This window comes from Dipteris shenzhenensis, chromosome 20 (assembly GCF_047967505.1).
Source record: "Dipteris shenzhenensis isolate YYH24624 ecotype China chromosome 20, Dip_SZ_1.0, whole genome shotgun sequence".
Lineage (NCBI taxonomy): Eukaryota > Viridiplantae > Streptophyta > Polypodiopsida > Gleicheniales > Dipteridaceae > Dipteris > Dipteris shenzhenensis.
Genome location: NC_141615.1, coordinates 36,229,267 through 36,250,877, shown reverse-complemented (window position 1 = coordinate 36,250,877; position 21,611 = coordinate 36,229,267). Strand labels below are relative to the sequence as shown.

At 41.3% G+C, this 21,611-nt stretch overlaps 1 protein-coding gene across 1 annotated transcript; it reads right to left on the bottom strand.

Moving 5' to 3' along the window:
• Nucleotides 1–15,502: 15,502 nt before the first annotated feature.
• LOC147889592 (uncharacterized) lies at nucleotides 15,503–16,595 on the bottom strand. Its single transcript, XM_087391777.1, has 2 exons — nucleotides 16,227–16,595; nucleotides 15,503–16,132 (listed from the first exon to the last, which is right to left on the bottom strand). Exons 1-2 carry the CDS (start codon nucleotides 16,281–16,283, stop codon nucleotides 15,866–15,868), a joined length of 324 nt encoding a protein of 107 aa, XP_087247903.1. The 5' UTR covers nucleotides 16,284–16,595; the 3' UTR covers nucleotides 15,503–15,865.
• Between the last annotated feature and the right edge of the window lie 5,016 nt (nucleotides 16,596–21,611).

The following is a 21,611-nucleotide window of genomic DNA, read 5'->3' as shown; positions in this document are numbered from 1 at the left end:
AATGCAAAGCTTTGAACCTCGTTGCACCTTTTACAACCCTTTCTTCTAGTTTGTTTTGGAGTGGGTTGCAAAACGGGCTCCAGATGCCCGAGGATCAAGAGTTTGCCTATAATAATTGTGCTTAAGTTTGAAGGAGTTTGTGATTTGAGTGGAGGTTGTTTGGCCTATGAAAACCATGGTAAGAAGGTGGACATAGGCATGGGAACAAACAAAAGTTCGACCTCCACGTTTGCGAGTTGAGGTACATGGGAATGTGCTCTTAACATGCAAAGATTAAGAAGACTAGCCCTTTAGCTCATGTAACCTCACAATTTTTACTAGGGACATTAATAAGTCCTTTTTTGGGAGTTATATCCTTTTGGTTGGTCACCATGTCCCTTACTCTTTAGTCCCAATTAGAATCCTAAAACAACAATAATCTTTCTTTCTAAAAAGTTGAAAATTATCAATTTGGTAATCTATTTTAGAAAACACACATTTTCCTCTAGAAAATATCCTTGCCTTCTAAGAAGTTGAAAACTTTTATTTAAAAAAACAAATTTTAAATTTATTTTTTTTAAAGTTGAAAACTATCAATCCGATAGCAAAAGCACATTTTCCCCTTCTGTTGTGCAAATTTACAAAGAATTGAATCTACTGAGTTGGCATATCCTACCAAACAGGTTGCATGTCCCACAACATGAATTGAGCATTGCAAAAGGTGCTACGATTATTGGACTAAATTATCATCCATGTTGTATAATAGGTCAAATGGTCTAAACTACCATCCATACTCTATTTACTAGAAGGATGTCCCTCCGTCATCATGCTTATCCACCAAAGCTTTCCCTCAATGTTTACATAAAGGTCTGAAGTGTTAAGGAAAAGTGACTTCATTTTGGCTTGGGAGATGTTTTATAACGCCTTTTTTGCCATGTTTCCATAGATCGTAGTGTTTTTGAATATGAATTCTATCACCACCCTTATATGCTCTCTTGCCTCAATGATTATAAAGTTGATGTACACAAAAGACAAGCATGATAAAATATGTTCTTTTGAAATCTTTTGTAAGAGATCATGTGACATTCATGATTGAATCTTTCATAGAATTCTAAATTTTGCTAGCACAAAATTGCACTTTGTGCTTTCCCAGCACAATAAAACACAAGCTCTCAAAACTGTAGTTTATGGGTTAGATTGCCCACCCCTACTCGTTAAGGAATATATATAGCCAAAGTAAAAATGCTTTTTTGAATCGATCCATCCCATAATTTCCTCTTTTTAAAAATATTCCCTCTTACCTTCTAGTTTGATTAATATGTAAACTTCATGTAAACTTCAACTAAGGCATGATTTTGTTGACTTTGAGAGTGTATTTTTGGAGTGTTAATTGTAGACAAGGAATATTGTGAAAGTTCAAATGCCTTATAAAATGTATCACAAACATTAGTAGGAGATGCTTTGGGGGTTCTTGATACTTAAGCCAGTATTTTATGAAGAAAAGTGGGTTGCATATGGGTAATCACTTAACACATATCTTAACTACCTATATTTAAAGTGTAAGCAGACCTAGGGGATCACAATAACACTGCTCCAAATGGCAACACCAATTGAAGAATAAGGTTCTTTCTAGGATATGGACCATCCATAAAATCCAAACTTTTGGAGGAAATAAAAAGGGCATGCGCAAAAAAGTAATCCTCAATTCAAGGTATTCATTTGTTGACTATCACCATCCCCATTAATTCTTTTGTGGTGGTGAATGCTTCAACTTTAAGTGAATAAATCCACAAGCTACGAAGATTTAAATGAGATAGAAATGGGCATGTTAAAAGTATAGGGGCTCAATTCAATTTATTCATTTGCTATCACCATTCTATAGAAGGTTTTTATGTATGAATTCTTCAACCTTAAGTGGGTAAATCCATCTAGGTACCTTATAGTTCTCAACCAATACCTTCTTACAATGTTTTACGCAATCTAACCTTTCAATCATGTGAAGTTTGTAGTGACATAGACTTTTAATATATTCAATGAGAACAAGAATACCCAAGATTCCTTATATTTTTTTGCACGTAATTTGATGGAAAGGAGCCTTGGGTATGATTCGGTAAAGGAGATCTATGTTTTAATATTCTTGGTCACTTTCTTTCTCCTTTGCATGTTCAATGATTTTGCAAGGTCATGCATCCTCTCTCTCTCTCTCTCTCTCTCTCTCTCTCTCTCTCTCTCCCTCCCTCCCTCCCTCCCTCCCTCCCTCTCTCTCTCTCTCTCTCTCTCTCTCTCTCTCTCTCTCTCTCTCTCTCTCTCTCTCTCTCTCTTCACACACACACACACACAAATTTATTGAAATTATATTTCTTACATCACTTGCTTAGGATATTATAGTTTTGTGGACTATGGCATAGTATTCATAGAATTGCATTGGACATGGCAAGGGTTCTAATGGATACTTTGTGTGGTTTAGTTGGGCAGACGTAATTGACCCTATGTTTTTCCATGCTAGATAGTCTGTATTTTGGGTGTTTCTCTTTTAATACTAAAGTTTCTCATATTATTGGTGTATGTTTGATTATTGTACATTGTGTAATGTTGCTAGTAGGATTGGTTCTATGTTTGATAATTGTACATTGAGAGCAATCATATTGGGATTAACCTAATCTCTCACACAACAAAGAGGATTCCTCTCAAACCATTTGGCCAAAAGCCCATCGATTAGAAGCCCATTATGAAAGATCTTCCAAAGCATAAACTTAGCCTTGCCAATATGGTACCATCTCCAAAAGTTCAGCATTCTTTCTTCCCAGTTTTTGAAATAGTTCTTCACTGACGAGCATCATTACGAGAATCAGCTTCTTGCAAGGATCTCTTTGAATATTTCTCCTCCAAAACACATTTATGATGGTTTGGAACTTTAGATCTAGCAAGACTTTGTCCGCTGGTTCCATCATGTGAAGAGTCAAAAAAACCCCATCCCTCTGTAGGAATTCCTAGCAACTTGTAAGAGAACACACTCATCCACAGGGACTGGGCCCCCCCCCCCTTCATCAACCTAAAACCGTTTGCTCCCACTTGAGGCTTCCCCCCATCATCCTCCACTCACTTTGCTTTACCTTTCTTTCCCACCACCAACTAATCCTTCCCTATAAAAAATTTAGGGTCGATTGCAACTTCCCCAAATGAAGAAGGTAAGAAAGGATGCTAAAGTCGATTGCTGGCTGGGGAGATCCCCTTCATCACTACTAAGCTTTGTCAAACAATTCACCTTCACTTGGCTTGACCCTTGTATAGCTTACGTGTTACATACATTTCCCTCCCTCATTGGAGTGTATAACTCCCCTACCTAATCTCAAGCACCTCCAAAGCCATCCCTTCGGCGACACTTGGCACTCCATGAGTTGAAGTGAGAGAGGAACTATCAGAGCACTGAACAATGGTAGTCATGCACTAGGCACACACCTTGAGCTCTTCTCAATTCTTGCTATATAAATTCTTGAATACTCCCATCATTGCGGCTGATGGTAGACTTATTAGATAACCTTTGTTGTATAAAGTTACTATTGTTCTACAAAGTCACATATTATATTTATCACTATTGTTGGAAGTTTGTCTTACTAAAGCTATTAGTTTTTCTCCAAAATCTCTATGATCCTCACTACAGTCTATCATGTTGTGGTCAAATGTGGGTCTTGTAAATGGATGAGTACTTTTGTTAAAATCTAATGCTTCTTTTTGTATTGTAGATATTCAACTATGGATTTGAAGAGCCAGAATCAATTGGCTTAGAACCAGTCACTAGGCCCCGAGACATTGCTGGATTGGCCTTGTTTCCATCCACAGAGATAAAGATGCCCATCATGGCACTATTATCGGGTAGTCCTACTCTATGGAGAGACCTCTTAGATTGGATGGATGGGAAAATAGTAACTCATGAGCCCACTAATCTTGAGATGGTAGAACCCCCAATCGACCCCGAACACTTTCCCCAGGCACCCGTCAACAAATTGGGCTAGTACTTCGAGAGTGATGGATACAAATGCAGTGCTACCCATATCCTACCATGATAAACAGATAACAATAATTTGGATGGAGGAGCTGGTGTTAGCATCATCACCAAAAAATGATGGGCAAAGTGGGAAAAACCTCACATGGACAATACTTCCTTGATAGTGAAATTGGCTGATGGAGCGATGGCTCAACTAGTAGGGGTACTAAAGGACACTAAAATCATAACTTTTGGCCTCACATATCGGGTGTGCTTTGTTGTTATGGACTTTCACAACCAGTCCGATTCATCTAATATCATATGGGGTAAACCTTTCTTGGATTGTTCCATGATCGGTGCTCTAATATTGTTTATCTATGAAAAGACGAGTGAGTCTTCTCCAAACTTGGAAGGCTCACCCTATGTCTAGGAATCTATTTGCACCTAAATCTCATACCAACAATAGGTCATTAGTAGATGTGTTTAAAGCTTATAAGGATGATGACAATGGGAAGAGTCCTAAAGACTCTTGGTGTGCTTCTTTACTCGAGTAAGAAGACTCACTAAATTGGATGCATACACTAGCCATAATAGATCATATAACTTCTAAAGGAACTCAAATTATGCTCCTTGATAGTGATCAACCTACTGCCATTACACCTTTTTACACCATAAGAGCAGTACTACCTAATGAATTTGAACGTGCATTTAATATTTGAAAGATCAAGGCAAATTTTAGAAAGAAAAACCACAAGAACCTAGCTTAAAAAAGGTAAATCCACAAGGACTTCCTCACAAGGACAAGGGAAAAGAACCCACACAAGAGGATCACACACAAAGAACATCATCTACCCCTTATCAAGTAGTTACACAACAACTTATCTCCAAAAAAGAGAGAGTAACAAAAGAGCCTACTCAACCACCAGTCTATCAAAACACCATTGAATTCATTGCATTATCTTCAAGGTGAAAGGTAGTTACACAAGAACCTACCTCAAAAAAAGGGGCGATAACACAAGAACCTGCCAAGGCAAAAATGCAATCTACATTGGGATCTACACAATAACCTTCTTAGAGCAAAATTTGGCATCGAAGTTTAGGGCATTTTGGAAGAACCTATCACAACAACCATGTTAAACACAGTGGAAACCACAAGAACCTTCCAATGAGAATGAAAAATTGTCTTCATTGTTGATAACTTTCTTAGAAGCATCTTGAGCTCAACAAAAACAAAAAATCTCCAAGACAACATATGCTACAAAGAACATATATCACTTTATTACAGCGATACAATGGAAGTTGAACATGTGAGACAATATTGACAAAAGCACAAGAAAGTTGGGCTTGGGAAGGACTACTACAAACTCAAGGATATTACAATGGAAAACTAAAGTGTGGATCTCTAAGCCTCATCAACACATCAACCCACCTTCTCTTGTTTGCCTCAAGGGCAACTTCATCCCTCTATAGCTACTACAGCTAGAGTGGAGACCCTCAAATTTTGAGACTACAACACCAACAACAAAGAATACACTAGCAATAGCTACATAAGAACCTACTCCTAGAAATAGAGTGGTGCCACAAGACCCTATTACAAGGTCTGCAAAGGTCAAGGCAATGGTATTTCATAGACTTTGATGGAATTTCCACCAAGGACTTACAAAATCACTCCTTCAACATGACATTTATCCCAACACCATAATAGTCGACCCACAAGAACCTACTCCTAAAACTAGAGTAGATCCACAAGAACTTGCATGCGATGAAAGATACGAGTGACCTTAAAGAAAACTCCTCACCAACAAGGTCCCCATCAAAGTCTTGGCAACACCTCTTCCCAACAGTTAACAAAATATGACAAAGGCACTTGCACACAAATAGAACAACAAGTTGGCCTACACCAACAACTTCAAGGGATGAGTTTTATTGAGCAAGGTGAACCTAATGATAGTAAAATGCGTCTAGATGAGTTTCTTGTGATTCTCAAAGCTTTTTCTCTCTTTCATTTGCTAACCCCACCCTATAGTAGCTAACTCCCAATCTCCGTCCTCTTTTATTTTTTCTTATTCTCCTTCTTTTTGCTGCTTAATGCTAGTACCCACTTAACCATTTGATCCTCCCAATGCAATATCAGTTTTAACTTATAGGACTTTCCTAGAATCCAAGGTGCTATAAACCTCTTCAGTCGTAGTCCTCATTTTAGGAGTTTGTATGGTGTATTATCAAACTCCTTTGTGTTTGATGAGTCAGACAAATAGAACTCCAAATCATGCCACAACATTATTAGACCCAAGGAAACTTCCAAGGAAAGCCCTCAATGAAATGTAATCCATAAAATGGATTTAGAAAGAAGCTCTATGCAGAGAAATAAGACAAAACGTCATGCACAACTCTGGACGTACAAATATGGCATGTCAAAGATGTAATCAAATGAGAATTCAAAATAAGTCCAACTCATATCAAAATGGCACTTAAGGAGGATCATGATAATACACTCATTCTTACTCTGCTAACACTAACACCACTAGGATCTTACATCAATCCTTACTAACACCTTCTCTTCCTACTAACTTACACTTTAGATTTTTCTTTTTCTTTTTCTTTCTTTGAAAGGTCACAAGTACTCATCTCTAATCTATCCACTCAACGTCCAACATTGCAATTGCTCATGATTGTAGTGCTAATTATAGTGGAATGTGGTGTTGGAACCAACAAATCACTAGATGAAATATCCATCTAACCGGTAACAATTCCACAACAAAAGATCCACTAAAGCCCTATGAAGCAATGCAGCTAGTGAGGGTTCACACAAGGGCACAAAAGGAATGATCTTCAGTGACAACCCTTCAACAACCATGACCTTTGCATGATCCATGGGACTAGATGGACAATAGGAAGGGGGCAAGTTAACCACATTGTTTGGCAATCTCATTACATGGATGATCGCAAGTCTATAGAGCTAGGTAACAATTCCACAACAAAAGATCCACTAAAGCCCTATGAAGCAATGCAGCTAGTGAGGGTTCACACAAGGGCACAAAAGGAATGATCTTCAGTGACAACCCTTCAACAACCATGACCTTTGCATGATCCATGGGACTAGATCGACAATAGGAAGGGGGGCAAGTTAACCACATTTTTTGGCAATCTCATTTCATGGATGATCGCAAGTCTGTAGAGCTTTCAAAAGGCGACATATATAAAAGGTCAAGTAGTTGATTTTGGTCTTCACTTGTGTGCTCACATTGGAATACAAGTTTTCTCTTCTCTTGAAGTTTGCTCTTGTTTCCTCTTCATGCCTTTCATGAATGCCATTTTCTCTTTTCGCCTTCCCCTCCCCCTTCTCCTTAATACTCCTTCTCCTTTCTCCATTACCCTCTCCTCAATCCTCTTCTTCTCTTATGAATTCACGATTGCAACATGATGGGTGTCGCTAGAGTAACACTAGTAGATGACATTTTCATGCATTGCTCTTCACCTAAACTCGTTTGGAGGGAGTACCTCATTGGTGTTTCAACTAGATCAACATGACATGTGAGTCACTATTGAAGACTACACAATAGTATGTGATTCTGTAGAACAATAGTGCTTGAAATCTTTGTCTTTAAAAAAAGAGGCAGCACTAGTTGCAGTCCTATAGTGCCACGATGGGCATCTTTACCTTTGTGGATAGAACAAGGCCAATCAATAACAACCTTCCATGAATACAAAGCTATGAAGGAAAGGTTGTCAATACACCAAGTAGAGTATTTGTAGGTGAATGAGGCTCCCACAAGTCCAATGACTGATTTCTAGCACTCAAGCACAGTCAATGCTAAAAAATATTTTAGTCAAAATAAGAAGCCCCAAATCTTAGTTGACTTGGTCAACCCTTAAAACCACAAGACTGCCAAAAATTGAGCTCAGAAATAAGCAGTGATTGGAGACTAAAATTTGCCGACACAGAGATGACTTTGAGAGGGCCTTTGCAATATAATGGAAGCTCTATTACCAAAGAGGACCCCCTAGCAAGGAATTGCACAATGCCGCATCAAGTCCTCAGAGAGAGTTGCGCCATTTTCAACTGGTTAATCTGCCATTTCTCCTCATGTACTAGAGTATTGGTGCTCAGAATTCATCAAAATCCTCCTTATAACATCACCCATTAACAGCTAGAACCATTTAGTGAATGGTGGCTCCTACTGGGAGAATTCCAAGAAACTTCAACGACTAGAAGAAGTGTCAGCACAGGAAGCAGACGCGACTATTGTAATTCCCCTAGACTAGAGATTCACCCAGCCAAGAAGAGTATCTAGCCTAGAGGGTTCATAGAATGTTGCTTCAGATAAAGAGAATAAGCTTAAGGCAAAAACGTGGAATGAAGGAGAGCGATAGATAAGTTTGAGGGTGAGGGATTTCACACTTGGCCGACCAAACTCAAGTTTATTCTCATGAACAAGGGGATTTGGAATATTGCTAAGGGGAAAGAGAAGAAACCAACTACTAGGGAAGGAGAGGCTTTATATGTAGTTAGGGATGAAAAGGCCCTAGATATAATTGCACTTGGATTGAGTGATTCCTATATTCATCACATTGATGATTGTGACACTGCACTTGCTACATGGAGTATCTTGAGATTATCCTTGGAGCACAGGGGAAGTGTTCCAAGTATAGTTTTCTCATCAAGCTCTTTGATCTGAGGAGAATCAATCTCTTCACATTTAAGCTCCATGAAAAGCATACTGACTCAGTTAGCTAGCATCAAGTTTTATCTTGATGATGACATTGTAATTGCTATCTTGCTTAAAGGTCTACTTGATGAATATGGCACAACTGTAACTACCCTAAAAAATCTTCTAGAGATCAAATTGGTGGAAATAAAGGCATCTCTCTTAGAAGAGGAAAGGAAGATTAAATAGAGGAATGACTACAAAAAAAATGGGGCATATTTGGTCAAAGGCAACTTCAAGGGATTAACTAGCAAGAGCAAGATGAAGTTCAACTTTTGTGGAAAGCATGGACACTTTGAGAAAGAGTGCTATACAAAGAAGAAACTTTCAGCAAATCTTGTGGAAGAAGCAGAGAAAGAAGAAGAAGAAGAACCAAATGATGTTAAAGCTCTCACTGCTTTCACTACCCAAGTCAATCTTGACAAGGGTGATGACCCATATATCTTCTAAGTTGTTTTGTGTATGTGGTAAAAAAGGGTTCTCTGCCCTGGGATGTCCCCCTTAAATGATTGTTAGTCTTATGTTTGAGTTATTACCTTGTTAGACCCATGAGGATTTCCCATGCAAAGTCATTGTCCATTCTCCCAATTGTAAACCAAGAGCCATAACCAGAATGAGTCACAGGTTGGGGTCATGAGTGTTGTTACTAGGTGTGAACAAACCATGAAGCTTCCCATGTACTGATGTTGGGGTGAAGTCATCAATTCGAGGGGGGTATGATGGAAAATTTGATGTAATGGGGTATACCAAGGGGTACAAGGTTTGTGTGAGGTTGTGTGTTGGTTAGTGTGACCAGGTTAGGTGGTAAAAGGTTCTATTAGGTGTGATTGAGAAATTCATGGGCTTGATTGAGAGATCAGTGGAATAATTTGTGAATTTAGAGGTGCCCTCCCTTGGGCACACGTATTGTATCAGTTGCCCTTATAAGGGACTCTCTACTCTTGAATAAACTACTCCTTTTCACTTCATTGCTGATCTACTTCATGCCTTCTTTGTTGTTCCATCAATAGAGTTGTTATACGATTGTGAGTTCAATTGGGTTCGCAGTACCTACTTGCTTCCTATCCCTACTCCCTTCGACAACATAGAGGAAGTGTATAGGATTCTGAATTCATGTTGGAACATGCATGACAGTCAAAGCTTCTAGAAGCAAAAATTTCTCAAAATTTGGGATAAGGTCATTTTGAAAAAAAAGTCTACACTGCTCTGGCTTATTCTCCATAAGGCTGTGTGGACTAACCCCTGAAGTATGAGGATTGGAAAAGGAGATGGTTAGTGCAGGTGCTACCTAGGGAAACGAGATGTCTTTCACTTTTTTGTAACTTATCCGCATGTGAGGAAAGTGTGGAAACTTACGCGGATGCTAGTAGGAGAGCCCATTAATTAGAAATCTATTTGGTTGGGTGATGTAGTTAAAGCCAAGCAGGCTGTGTGGATAGCAACTAGAGCGCACATGCTTTGGTTCATCTGGATCGCCCCTAACACCTTTCAATTTAACCATGATTTGATATCTGGTGAAGCACTAATGTTGGATTGGCTTATGATAGGAAAGGACCAGATTAGCCCAAGTCATCCAGTTGTACAATTAAGACCAAGATATACTCTACACGGAGATCCATGAACACAAAGAAGAGTACCTACAGATCCACCACATTGACTGTCCCTACAAAGGAGAGCTGGAATCTGCTTCTAAATCTGAGTGAAGCTAGTACCAGCCTTATTCGTGGATGCCTCAACCTTGTTTCCTACCAGACCTGTTGATGCTACTGCAACCATGTTTCTTGTTAGATGCATTGTGCTACTGGTGGATACTCCCTCTACTCATTATTCTACCACTTCTGCTGGTCTATTGCTCTTTTTTCTGTACATGCTTGGAAGACTATACTCAGATGTAACTATAAATAGTTTTAAATGGTGTTGAATCTCTTTACAAGATCGAGTTGTATCAAGAACATCATGTACATATGATTATGCTAATATAAAAACTTATTTTTTGCCCAAAAAAAGAAACAAGTGAGATCTTTGCTTCCAATGGCTGATAACTTTTGGGGTACTGTAGAGATTTTCTTTTTGAACCTTACAAGTTAACTTATGTATATTCTTGTCATGAACCATTAATTTAACATAGAACTTTTAGGAAAACATTAAAAGTTTGAGAGCAAGATAGTACAATGTTTTGCTGGTATTACTAATTGGTGAACTATCAATTTCGGTATGTGATCCTAAAAAATATAAAGTTCTGCATGTCTGTGTGTAAGATGTACTTTGATACTTGGAATTTGGAGCTAAGAATATGGAAGTTGGATTTGTATATTCTATCTTCTTTTACTTTGAATTAGAAAGGCATTGACTGTTGTACCTTATGAAGCCAAGATATGATTACACTGAGGTTAGAGGTGTGAAAAAGCTTGTCTTGTTAAACGTGGATTTTGGTCTTGTTCTATGTAGTATCAAAAATACACACAAACAAACACATAGGCCTTGAAACGATCGGTGGATCTATATAAAGGGTGATGAGGTATGTGCCTTCTTTTGTCTTGCTGTTAACATTAAAGTCAAAGACTTTAGCTCTCTTAAAAGTATGTTTTAGAGCTATATCAGTAGGATATTCTATTTCCCAAAAGTTTCTCTTTCGAACTCATCCATAGAGGTACCTCCCATAAGTGACTTGATCATCCACTTCTTCATTCTTAGTAGCATATCTTTCCCTAGCTAGACTTTGGACATATGATGGAGTTTCAATAGGCATGTGCAATCTACTGGGCGATCATAATTTCAAATTGGTCTATTATACACATATTCTTCCTCCTTGCTCCTATCATTCTATTCCAATCTAGGATTCTCTTCTCATAATCCCTTTTCATTTTGAGGATCAAAACTCTCTTGGAATTCAGATGTCCCCTAGCAACATTATTCTAATCCACCACTTGTTTATAGGAGATCCGAGATCATAGCCTCTCATTGCCAATCTTCCATTTTTGGCATGTAGCACTTTTTAGTGCTTGTGATTGCGCCTTAAGTAGCTTCATATGCAGCACACATTAATGTTCTCTTGCTCTTTCATATTTTAGAATTTCTATTTTTTTCTTCGAATTAAGAAAATTGAATTCCAGAATGTATATCCTCTTCAAAAGACCAAACAATCTTTGAAATCCATCAAAATTTAAAATAAAGATTTGAGCATTCTGCAAGATTCAAAAACTTAATTCAAAATTAATTCTTTCTTCAAGCGTGAGAACCTTGCTTTGATACCACTTGTGAGGCACCAAGTCATAGACCAACTTGTCGTCCATCATCTCTACCACTTCCAATAGGACAAGTGCTTGTACTGGGTCATCAATAGACTGACTACTAGCTTTCTGTGGGTCGCTTCGGGCACTTTCCATCTGTATCTTGCACTATAATGGTGCCATCTTGCTCACCGACTTACTATTCTCTGGTCGGCAAGCCATGGTGAACCTAAGATGATGTTTGCTGAGCCTAACTGGGTGACAATGAAGCTCCTCTTCTCTGTCATTCCACTGATACAGCGCTTGACACCCTGTGCTACTGCTCTGGTGCTAAATAGTTGTTGACCATGCCCAAATGCACTGTGAAGCATAATCACCGTAGCCGACGACTCTGACCTTGGCAACCACATAGTCATCGAGCAAATGCTCCGAACTGCCTCCATCAAAAACTGCCTCCATCAAAAAGAATAGTGGCCTTACATCCTGCAACCTGTCCATAACACACGAGAACCTGTCTAACTAGTTCTCCTAGAGGGTCTTCCATTTGTTGAGCTTCTGTCACCTGTGACACTGTTGAGACTGCTCGTGGTGCTGCGGCAAGTCCTGATGGAAGGGCTGCACTAGTTATGGGATGCAAAAATGGGAACAATGCCACTTATCATGGCCTTGCTCATGGCAATGATAATAGAGACGTTCCTTGTCGTGCTTCTGCTCCTCCTCTGACCATCTGTGTTGGCTTGCTATCTGGACCATAGTTACTTGGGAATACTGTTCCCCTTCCCAGGAATGGGGGAATGCGGTTCAGAGTAACAAGAGACTGGGGAACATCCGGAACATTGCCGGAATGCCATGTGGGCAAAAAATGCCAGGGATCTTCATTCTTACGTACCCCAAATGTTTCCGGAATATGTTCCCTGGCGTTCCAGGATTTACTGCCTGGCCTGGCAATCTGTAGGCTGTAAAACATCCCCGAAGTGCAATCTTGGCACTCTGCCTCACTCTCCTGCCCTTGCCCTGCATCCTTCACTCCCCCTAGCAGCTCTAACTACCCTTCCTGTTCCTCGACTCCACTCCACCAGTCCACTTTGCCACTCTATTCCACTTTCCCTCAACCCTACACTCGAGCCTCTCTTCCCCTTGCCCCTTTCTCTTTGTGTTGGATATTTCTATATGATGATGTGGCATTCTTGTTCTAGGTCCATGTTCCCCATTCTTGAAACGTTCCCTTTCTGGCATCTGACATTCCCAGAACGTTCCTGTTCCTTGGTAACTAGGATCTGAACTGCTACTGGTCTTGGAACCTCCTTGGCATGAGGTTTCTTCGTACTTTTTGTTCAATGGTCCTTTGGCTCCATGACCCTTGCTCATGAGCTTGAAATTCTAAGTGAGCTCATAAGCTATGTTGTACCTCTCTGGCCTGAAGCTTCACACACACCACTGGATATCTGAATAGACACTATCCAGAAACTTGCTGATCTCCATTTACAACCTGAAACTCTGTAACCATTTTACGTGAAGCGATTCATATAGTGGTTGACCGACTCTGTGACCCCTTTTGCCCACCCAAAGAACTGGTAGGTTCCTCTGTGTGCACGGTCCCTCCCTGCCCCCTAGTGCCGTGGACTGCCCAGGTGGCAGGGTGGTGGTGGTTTGCTGCTGTTCCAGCCCAGTTCTTCTGGCTCGTGTCTTCTCTACTGCTGTCTGCTGGCCTGGGACTGGACCTAGGGTTAGGCAAATGGCTACAGGCTGAGATATGCCATGACATATACCTTTGGAAGGTGACCTTGCTTGGGTGAGCAAGGCTTCTTGAGCTTCACAGTTCTGTGCCTCTGGGCCAACTGAAATTGAAGCATCTGCTCTCCTTGGCTTGCACCATTGCCATTATTGCTGAAGGTGTTGCTTCCAGGGTGTGAGTGAGGTTGGTCGGCTACAACTCTACATTCTCACTGGGACCAGCTGGGTCTGCATTGTTGTTTAGCCGGAGCACTGTCACCATACACTAGTATATTCTATTGGATTTACTAGAACTCCCACTGAAGCTGACGGATGGAGGGCAGTCATGGTGAGGCTACCTGTGCTTTCACTCCCTACCCCCCCTGCTGCTCCTCACAAGCTCAAGGAACCAAAGTCTTGAAGCTCTGATACCAATGTAACAGGGATGAGAACTAGCTCTCTCTCTCTCCAGCCTGCCTGTGCTGTCTATGGCGGGCAGAAGCATGAATCCTAATGGAAGTAACAGAGACTATCCCACAAATGCATACATGAGATTTGTAGTGGGACATCACTCTCTCTCCTGCTCACTAAATGCAACTGCAAGATGATGCCCTCAATACACAAAGTGATGCTGTGGATGTGAGTGAGAGAATCAGAGGGCAAGAATATAACTGAAATGTATGAATGCCCAAAGGGCTGAATACAACTGTATGGAGGGGCTGAAACCCTCAACTGCACAAACTGGAAAGAAACTAGACTACCTAGAGGAGGTGAATCCTCACTAGATCCCTGTAGAGGCTGAGGCACCCTGCTGGTCTGCTGCGGGGAGCCTGTCTACTGCTGCACTCAAGGCTTGGAACGCCTGAGATGGGGATGGAGAATGGCCAAGGGGGCTGCTTTTATAGGCCCCCTTGGGCTCCAAAAATACCGACGAGTAGGCCGACTCTGCTAAAGCACCACCCACTGGAGCTGATGTGGCCGACCAGCTGTTGGTGTGGCACCAACTGGCTGCTGACATGGCATCGCTGAGGTGGTGCCTCTGCTGCAACTGCTCCTGCACCCTGTCCCTGCTGGCAGACTGGGTGGCAGTCCCGTGTGGAAGCTGCTGATGTGGCTGCCTGCGTGGCACGCCACGTGCCTGCTTGTGTGGGCTGCTGCTGAGCTGGCTACCTGGGTGGCAGTCCAGCATGGCCATGGGCTGTGGATGCCCGTGACAAGATTTGCCATCACATTACACATAGTAGTACACAGCAGAAGACTGATGTTAACTACTACTTCATTCATGGTGGCCATGGCAATCACTGAGGCATACAATTGTAAGTTTCCCTTATTGACGAGAATGCTCATACACAGTCTATTCCTCAATGAAGGGGCTTGAACTATGGTTGGCCATAGTGATCTGGGGAAACTTGGAACTTTCATGAGGGCTGGAACTGGACGCTTGATGGCTGTTGGAAGGAGTCCAGCTGCTGAAGATCGGAGATTCATGAAATGGACGATGGGGGGTCTTTTATCCCCCTCTCCCCCCCCCCCCCCCCCCCCCTCTCTCGCCCCCTGGCTGCTGGCTGACTGGGACAGGCTGCTTGGCTTTGAAGTTTGAGATACAACTGGTGCAACGTCGTACGTACACAAGAATATGACAAGCACAGATTCATATGGCAACTTACTCAACAATCGTACCCAATCAGCAATTCTGAAATAGAAGTGAGGAGTTAGTTACAAGCAGAGGTCAATCTTAATGATGAATTTGCCCAAATGTCAAAGGATAACCAAAAGAAGTCCACGGGTCTGTATCTTGTCCTCAACACATTTATTTGGACCTTAATGAAATTTAAGGCCATCATCCTACTACTGCACTGATAATCTAGCCCAAGATTTGTGAAAGAAATTACGTATACTTTTTTAAAATTGTACGACAGAGTACAGAATCCACATCCAACGGATTGTTCATGATTGTAACCATAAGATTAATTTTTGTTGGCCATAATTGACTGGCAATTCCTTGTGTTCCCTTTTGCAAACTCAAGGAAGCAAGGAAACATCCTCTCTTTGCGGTAACATCGGTTAAGAAACTGCTTGTGCAAAGCAGATAGTACTACATATAATCGATGAATTTTAATGACATTACATCAAGAACGCTCATACCGTTCTTACGTTTGAAGACCTGCCTTAAAAGGCATGATCGTATATACGCTAATAAGCTAGAAATCATATATCCTGTGTATGCACGACTCTCTAATATTCATGTGTCATTCAGTCGGGCGTCTTTCGAAGCCTTGAGGTACCGTCAAGGTGACAGGCATAACTTCCACGGCTGTGACAATCGCAGCAGAAGGCCCAACCCGGCACTTCTCTATCATGCTGTCAACTTCAGCTGGCTTGCCTGAGAAAACGGCCTCCACGGTCCCATCCTTCCGATTGCGAACCCAGCCATTTAATCCTATCTGCTGCGCAGTTTCCACGGTCCATTTTCTGTAGTAGACCCCTTGCACGGTGCCCTTAATTCGCACGTTCACCTGGAACATGTTAAACAGAGAGGGGCTATGACCTGGCTGCCAGCAACCCATGTCACTACGATCGGCAAAAACTAACAGTAGGGGCAGAGCATACCACTTTCAAGGCGTCTTCTTGAAGGGCGAAGGGGGGGGAAGGATGACAGGAAGCCATGATTCTGATGGGTGGTGGTGCGCAGCTCCGTCTTCAAGAAGGGCGGGCTGGTGGTTCCGACACCCAAGAGAGTGTCGGATTGTTAGCAGTTGACAAAACGTACGGAGTGGCGTAGATAGAAGATAGATTCTCAATTAAAGTTCCCTGAAGAATCCACCTATTATTAGAGGGCATTCCCACGCGTGCCTTGGGATATACGATCCCCACGCCTGGAAAATAGCAGAACTAGGTTGCGGTAGGCAGCCTTTCTCTCATGGCTCTCACTCCAAATTAGTCTTGAATCCTCACTATTATCTAATTGGGTTTCAGTAGCAAGTTAGTGAGCTTTGTCCAACAATTACTCAATCAAATGATAGCAAGAAAAAAAACATGCAATTATCACCCTCCTTATATAATAGATTTATGGGAAGAATGAATAAAAAAGTATGGTTTTGGGTCAAATTTGAAAGGAGTGTTTTAGTCCCTTAGATCAATCTAAAATCAAGGACCTAAAATTATACACGTGGCTTAAGGAGAGCTGACAAAAGTTTGCTTTTGTAGAAAGCACGTTTCAAACCCTTGGATCTTCATAAAGATCAACGCTTATAATCACGATACATGGCTTAACAAGGGCTTAGAAAATGAAAACTTCCTTCTAGGTTGCCTACCATAAATACTCTCGAAATTCGAATACGCTCTCTATGTCTTGGAACGTTGAATCCTCCGACCCTCACGGTGCTGCATCAGACTGGTCGAGTACTGAACCCGTGCTTTGCATGGGCAAAGATGCATGACCATCTCCCCATCTGAAGGTGGATCTTTGATTCTTAAATTGCTAATCAATTCGAATACACTCCCTTGTGTCTGAGAACGCTGAACCCTACGATCCTCACGGTGCTGCATTAAACTAGATGAGTACTGAACCCGTGCTTTGCACGAGCAAAGATGCATGACCATCCTTAACCAATCCCCATCTGAAGGTGGATCTTTGATTCTTATCTTAAATTGCTAATCAATTCACCTTGCATACTTGGATTGGATTTTGAAATTTTGGCTAAGTCTTAACCCATGGCTCTGAGACCTTCCATCTCCTCCTTCCTCTCGAAGGTGACCTTCCATCTCCTCCATTCCATTGATCTTCTATCTCCTCCTTGCCCCTAAAGCTACCTCTTGTCTTTCCATCTCCTTCCCCTCCAAGCCTCCATCCAAAAGCTCCTTCTTTATGACACGTGGAAGGCTCTTCTCCTCCAAGCTGCCACATGTCCTCTCTTTTTTTTTGGGGTGTTCATGTTGGGTAATAGGTTAGATATAAATTGCTTGCAGTTGCTTGATGAGCCTCTTTCACAACAGCTGGGAGAGGGCCGAGATGCACGGAACAATGAAATTCAAGCTTAACATCGGCCTTTGGTCCGATGTTAATGGAGCTCCATGGAGCTCCTAATTCCTTGCCTAAAGTTTCAACTACGCACATGGGAACGAGTGGAAATCCATCCACCATTGAAATAGGTAGAGTATTTCCCTAACGTGGGAATGCCCTCTTACAAGGATTCTGCTCACTGATTCCCTGATAAATTTTTTCACGGTAGGCAACGTAGGGAGAAGCTTAAGTTTTCTGAGTTCTAGTTCAACCATGTGTCCTACATGTAGACCATTGATATGGATTGAGCCTAGGGAGAAGCTTGGGTTTTCTAAGCTCTAGTTGAGCCACGTGTCCTATGTGTAGACCATTGATATGGATTGATCTTAACCGTCAAATTAAATTAAAGCTTTTGAATCGTTTTTTTTAATAAATTAAAGCTTTTCAACATATTATAAGCTTTTCATTCGAGTGCTTTTTTTAAAGTTAATATATATAAGTGAGATGAAATAAGACATCTCGGAAGTCTCTGTAACAAGGTCCTTGTGGTGGTGTAAGAAGGTTCTGGTGGTGGTCTAACATTGCATCCAGATTCGCTAGCATGAGGTAATACACCAGCATGAGGCTATCACAGACAAAAGTAGCAGAAGGAAGAAGAGGGAATAAGTACACCATGTAGAAGGCTAGGAACGCTTGATTGCTATGAATGGTTGAAAGTTCATGCGCATAAAATTTGCTGCAATCCTTTGTTTGGGCATTTAGCTCGAACAATATCATCAATTATTGTAGTGGTGGATTGTGCTTATGATTTGATAATGCAAGCTTGCTCTGAACAGGCTGAGGTAGTGGGTGGCAAAGATGGGGGTACCGAGAGGATTTGCAAGCCTATAAATTAATACTTACATGCTCGTCAAAATATGGTTGGCGAGATTAGCTTATACTTTGCCGCAATACTATGCTTGGGCCTTCGGCTCGAACAATATCATCAATTATTGTAGTGGTGGATTATGGTTATGATTTGATGATGCAAGCTTGCTTTGAACAGGCTGAGGTAGTGGGTGGCGTAGATGGGGATACTGAGAGGATTTGCGAGCCTATAAATTAATACTTACCATGCTCATCAAAATATGGTTGGCGAGATTAGCTCTGGCTCCCTCGTAAATCTTAAACATCGAATGGACATCATTTTGCCAATATTACCTTCGATACAGAACATGATTCACTATGGATCAGGACCTCTCCTGATATATTATTAAGATCAGGACCTCTCTTGATATATTGTAATATATCATTCGTAAGGGTTTCATCGCTATGGATGGTACTAGTCTAGCAGTTGTCGGAGTATTTGACAAGTAGGAGGCTCACTAACTCCAGAAGACACATAGATATGATGATGCCATCCCTCGAACCCTTGCACAACTAGCATATACCAATGCTTTCTTGGATTCCATCAGCTTGCATAACGCTCTTTCATCCTCAGAAGAATAACATTCTAGTTGATCTCAATATGCATAATCTTCGATCCATAAATCATTGATCGACTCTGCTTGTAGGGAATAATCTTCTCAAACTTTGCTAATGTATCCTTACTATCCTCATCATCCCATTGATTAGTAGCAGCAACGATGTCAATACTTTTCCTTGAGGAAGATGTTGATTAGTAGTAGTAAGGATGTCCATTATCAGCTGCATATTGTATGGGAACACGCAAGCACCTCTGCTATATCAAAAACATTGTGCAATCTTGCAGTCTAGCTCGGGCATACAAAACATGCAGATTGAAATTGCTTCTCCTTGTGTAGCAGCTCGTGAAGCTAATCTCTAAGTGATCCCTTTCCCATAAGCAGTAAAAACATTTATCCATCACACATACATGCAAGTTGGGCACAACAATCACGGCTTGCAACAAGTATGGCAAATCAAACAGGGAGTAGATGATTTTTAGATACAAAGGAACACAGGTACAGAAAACTACCTGATTGGAAAATCCAATACTACAACCCAGCAATGAGTGTGCCACCAGCAACATTTCGAGTGATCGTGTTTAGGACTATGCACATGATGAAGAGCAGGCCTACAATCAGAATAGCATCGTGGCCCTTTGCCCAACTTCCTCGTCACCGCAAACACCAGGAAGGTAGTGAGTAGAGCGGGAAGTTGGAGAAAAGAATTAAGCAACTAAAACACATTGTGTCTTAGGACATCGTTCGAGTAGAATTTCTCTAGAAAGTCGCCCATGATGCCCATGATCTACATCATAAACCATCATCTCTAAAAAATTGTTCATGATTGCAAATTGTTGGCAATGCCCATATCAAAGCAACACTGAAAAACATGATGTGTAAAGGGGATTTATTACCTACAATCACAAGATCTTAGCGATACATAAGCCTTCTGCTAACTGCCATTATGCACCAGCAATCACGAGTGATGTGGGTAGTGTACACAGGAGCCCGTAACTACTGACTCAAAATTGTAGCTGTCCTACTATTTTATCAAAATTTTAAGGAAAAAAGCGAATGAGTAAAATAGTGGACATGAGGCACGACACAGGGTCTGTTAGGACCCGATCCTCCTTGCAAATGTCAGGGATGGTGATTTATTATTGATTTTGTGATGTCCATATTTTGGAAGCTGAAGTCTAACAAGTATTTGAATAAGGTGATACAATAATTGATTCTCGTTGCAATTTATACAATATTGTCACATGGACTACAACCATATGAATAAAGGTGTAGTCATCGTTCAATCTTTCATCCATCTTGGATTTCCTTACTCCCTTGCATCGATATCTGCATTAAATGAGAGGAATGTTGTAAGAATTCAGATTGAAAACAAGAAATTTTGAATGGACGAGTAAATGAAAATATTTATATTATAATATATAATATATAATTATTATAATCACACATAGTGTGGGCGGGGAGGTGATGCACTTCCTTCCCCAAAGAGTTATAATCCGAGGGAATGGGATCTTCCCTGGGTGCCGAGATAATGCCAAGAATATCAACATCGAGAATATAAACGTCAAGAATATTAGCGCCAAGGATAAGTCTTGCAAATGGACAAGAAGCTGGCATATTACTGGAATGTTAATAGTCATAATCATAGTTGAACATCGAGAGACAATATCCCGACTCTAGACGACACAAAAAGAAAACTAGCATTAGAGTACCTATGAGGTAGAGCATGTAACATTCTCACTCTCTAGATAGCCAGTGTTACATGCCTCTCCAACCTTAGGAAACTGGGAGTTTGAACATGGTAGTAAGTCGAGCTTTTAGGCTTGTGAGAGTAGAGCATAAGGTCAATGTGAGGCTCTCTAAAGCTTCACATGCCAAGGCTATGCCACAGCGAGCTTCATCTTTTCAAGGCCCTTGCTATGTTTATGTGCTAGCACCTGCTTAAACACAAATCCATCTTGGCTGCTTGCATATGCTTAACACCAAATCCTAGAGGCTGGTCGGCTTCCGACAACCTCACCACAGTGTCTCCACTGTAGCTCACATGACGCGCGGAGTGATAGACAGACAGATAAATAGATCATCATCATTCCCATATGTTGTCTCTGTTTTACACAAGTGCAAGTTTCGAGAGTGTTGGTCACCTACAGTCATGTCGTTGCTCATTGTAGCATAGGTGTTCACAAAGTGTAACATAGGTCCTCGGGTCGTGTTCCGGTGAGAGGTGTAGGCTAAAGCATTGAAAGCAGATCTCATGCACACATGAATGACAAAGAGGGATTGACTATAACAATTGATGGAGGCTTTCACCTCTACGAGAGTTCAAGGGTTTAGAAGTGTATTTCAGGGTTCGAAAGGGGGGACAAGGTTGAGAGAACTAACTAGGAGTTCCAGGGTTCAGAAGGGGTTGTCGGGTTTAGGAGGAGTCCAAGGTTGAGGAGTGGAGAGCTAGTCTCCTTCGCGGATTCAAGGGGTAAGGGTTGAGGAGGAGAAACAAGGAAGAACGAGGAGGGAGGGAGGAGGAGGAGG

Bases quoted from the DNA above. Each gene is read 5' to 3' on its own strand.
- LOC147889592 (XM_087391777.1), bottom strand. From the start codon at position 16,283: ATGGCTTCCTGTCATCCTTCCCCCCCCTTCGCCCTTCAAGAAGACGCC. The intron at 16,133-16,226 runs GTATGCTCTGCC...AACATGTTCCAG, and splicing joins AAGAAGACGCCTTGAAAGTG to GTGAACGTGCGAATTAAGGG.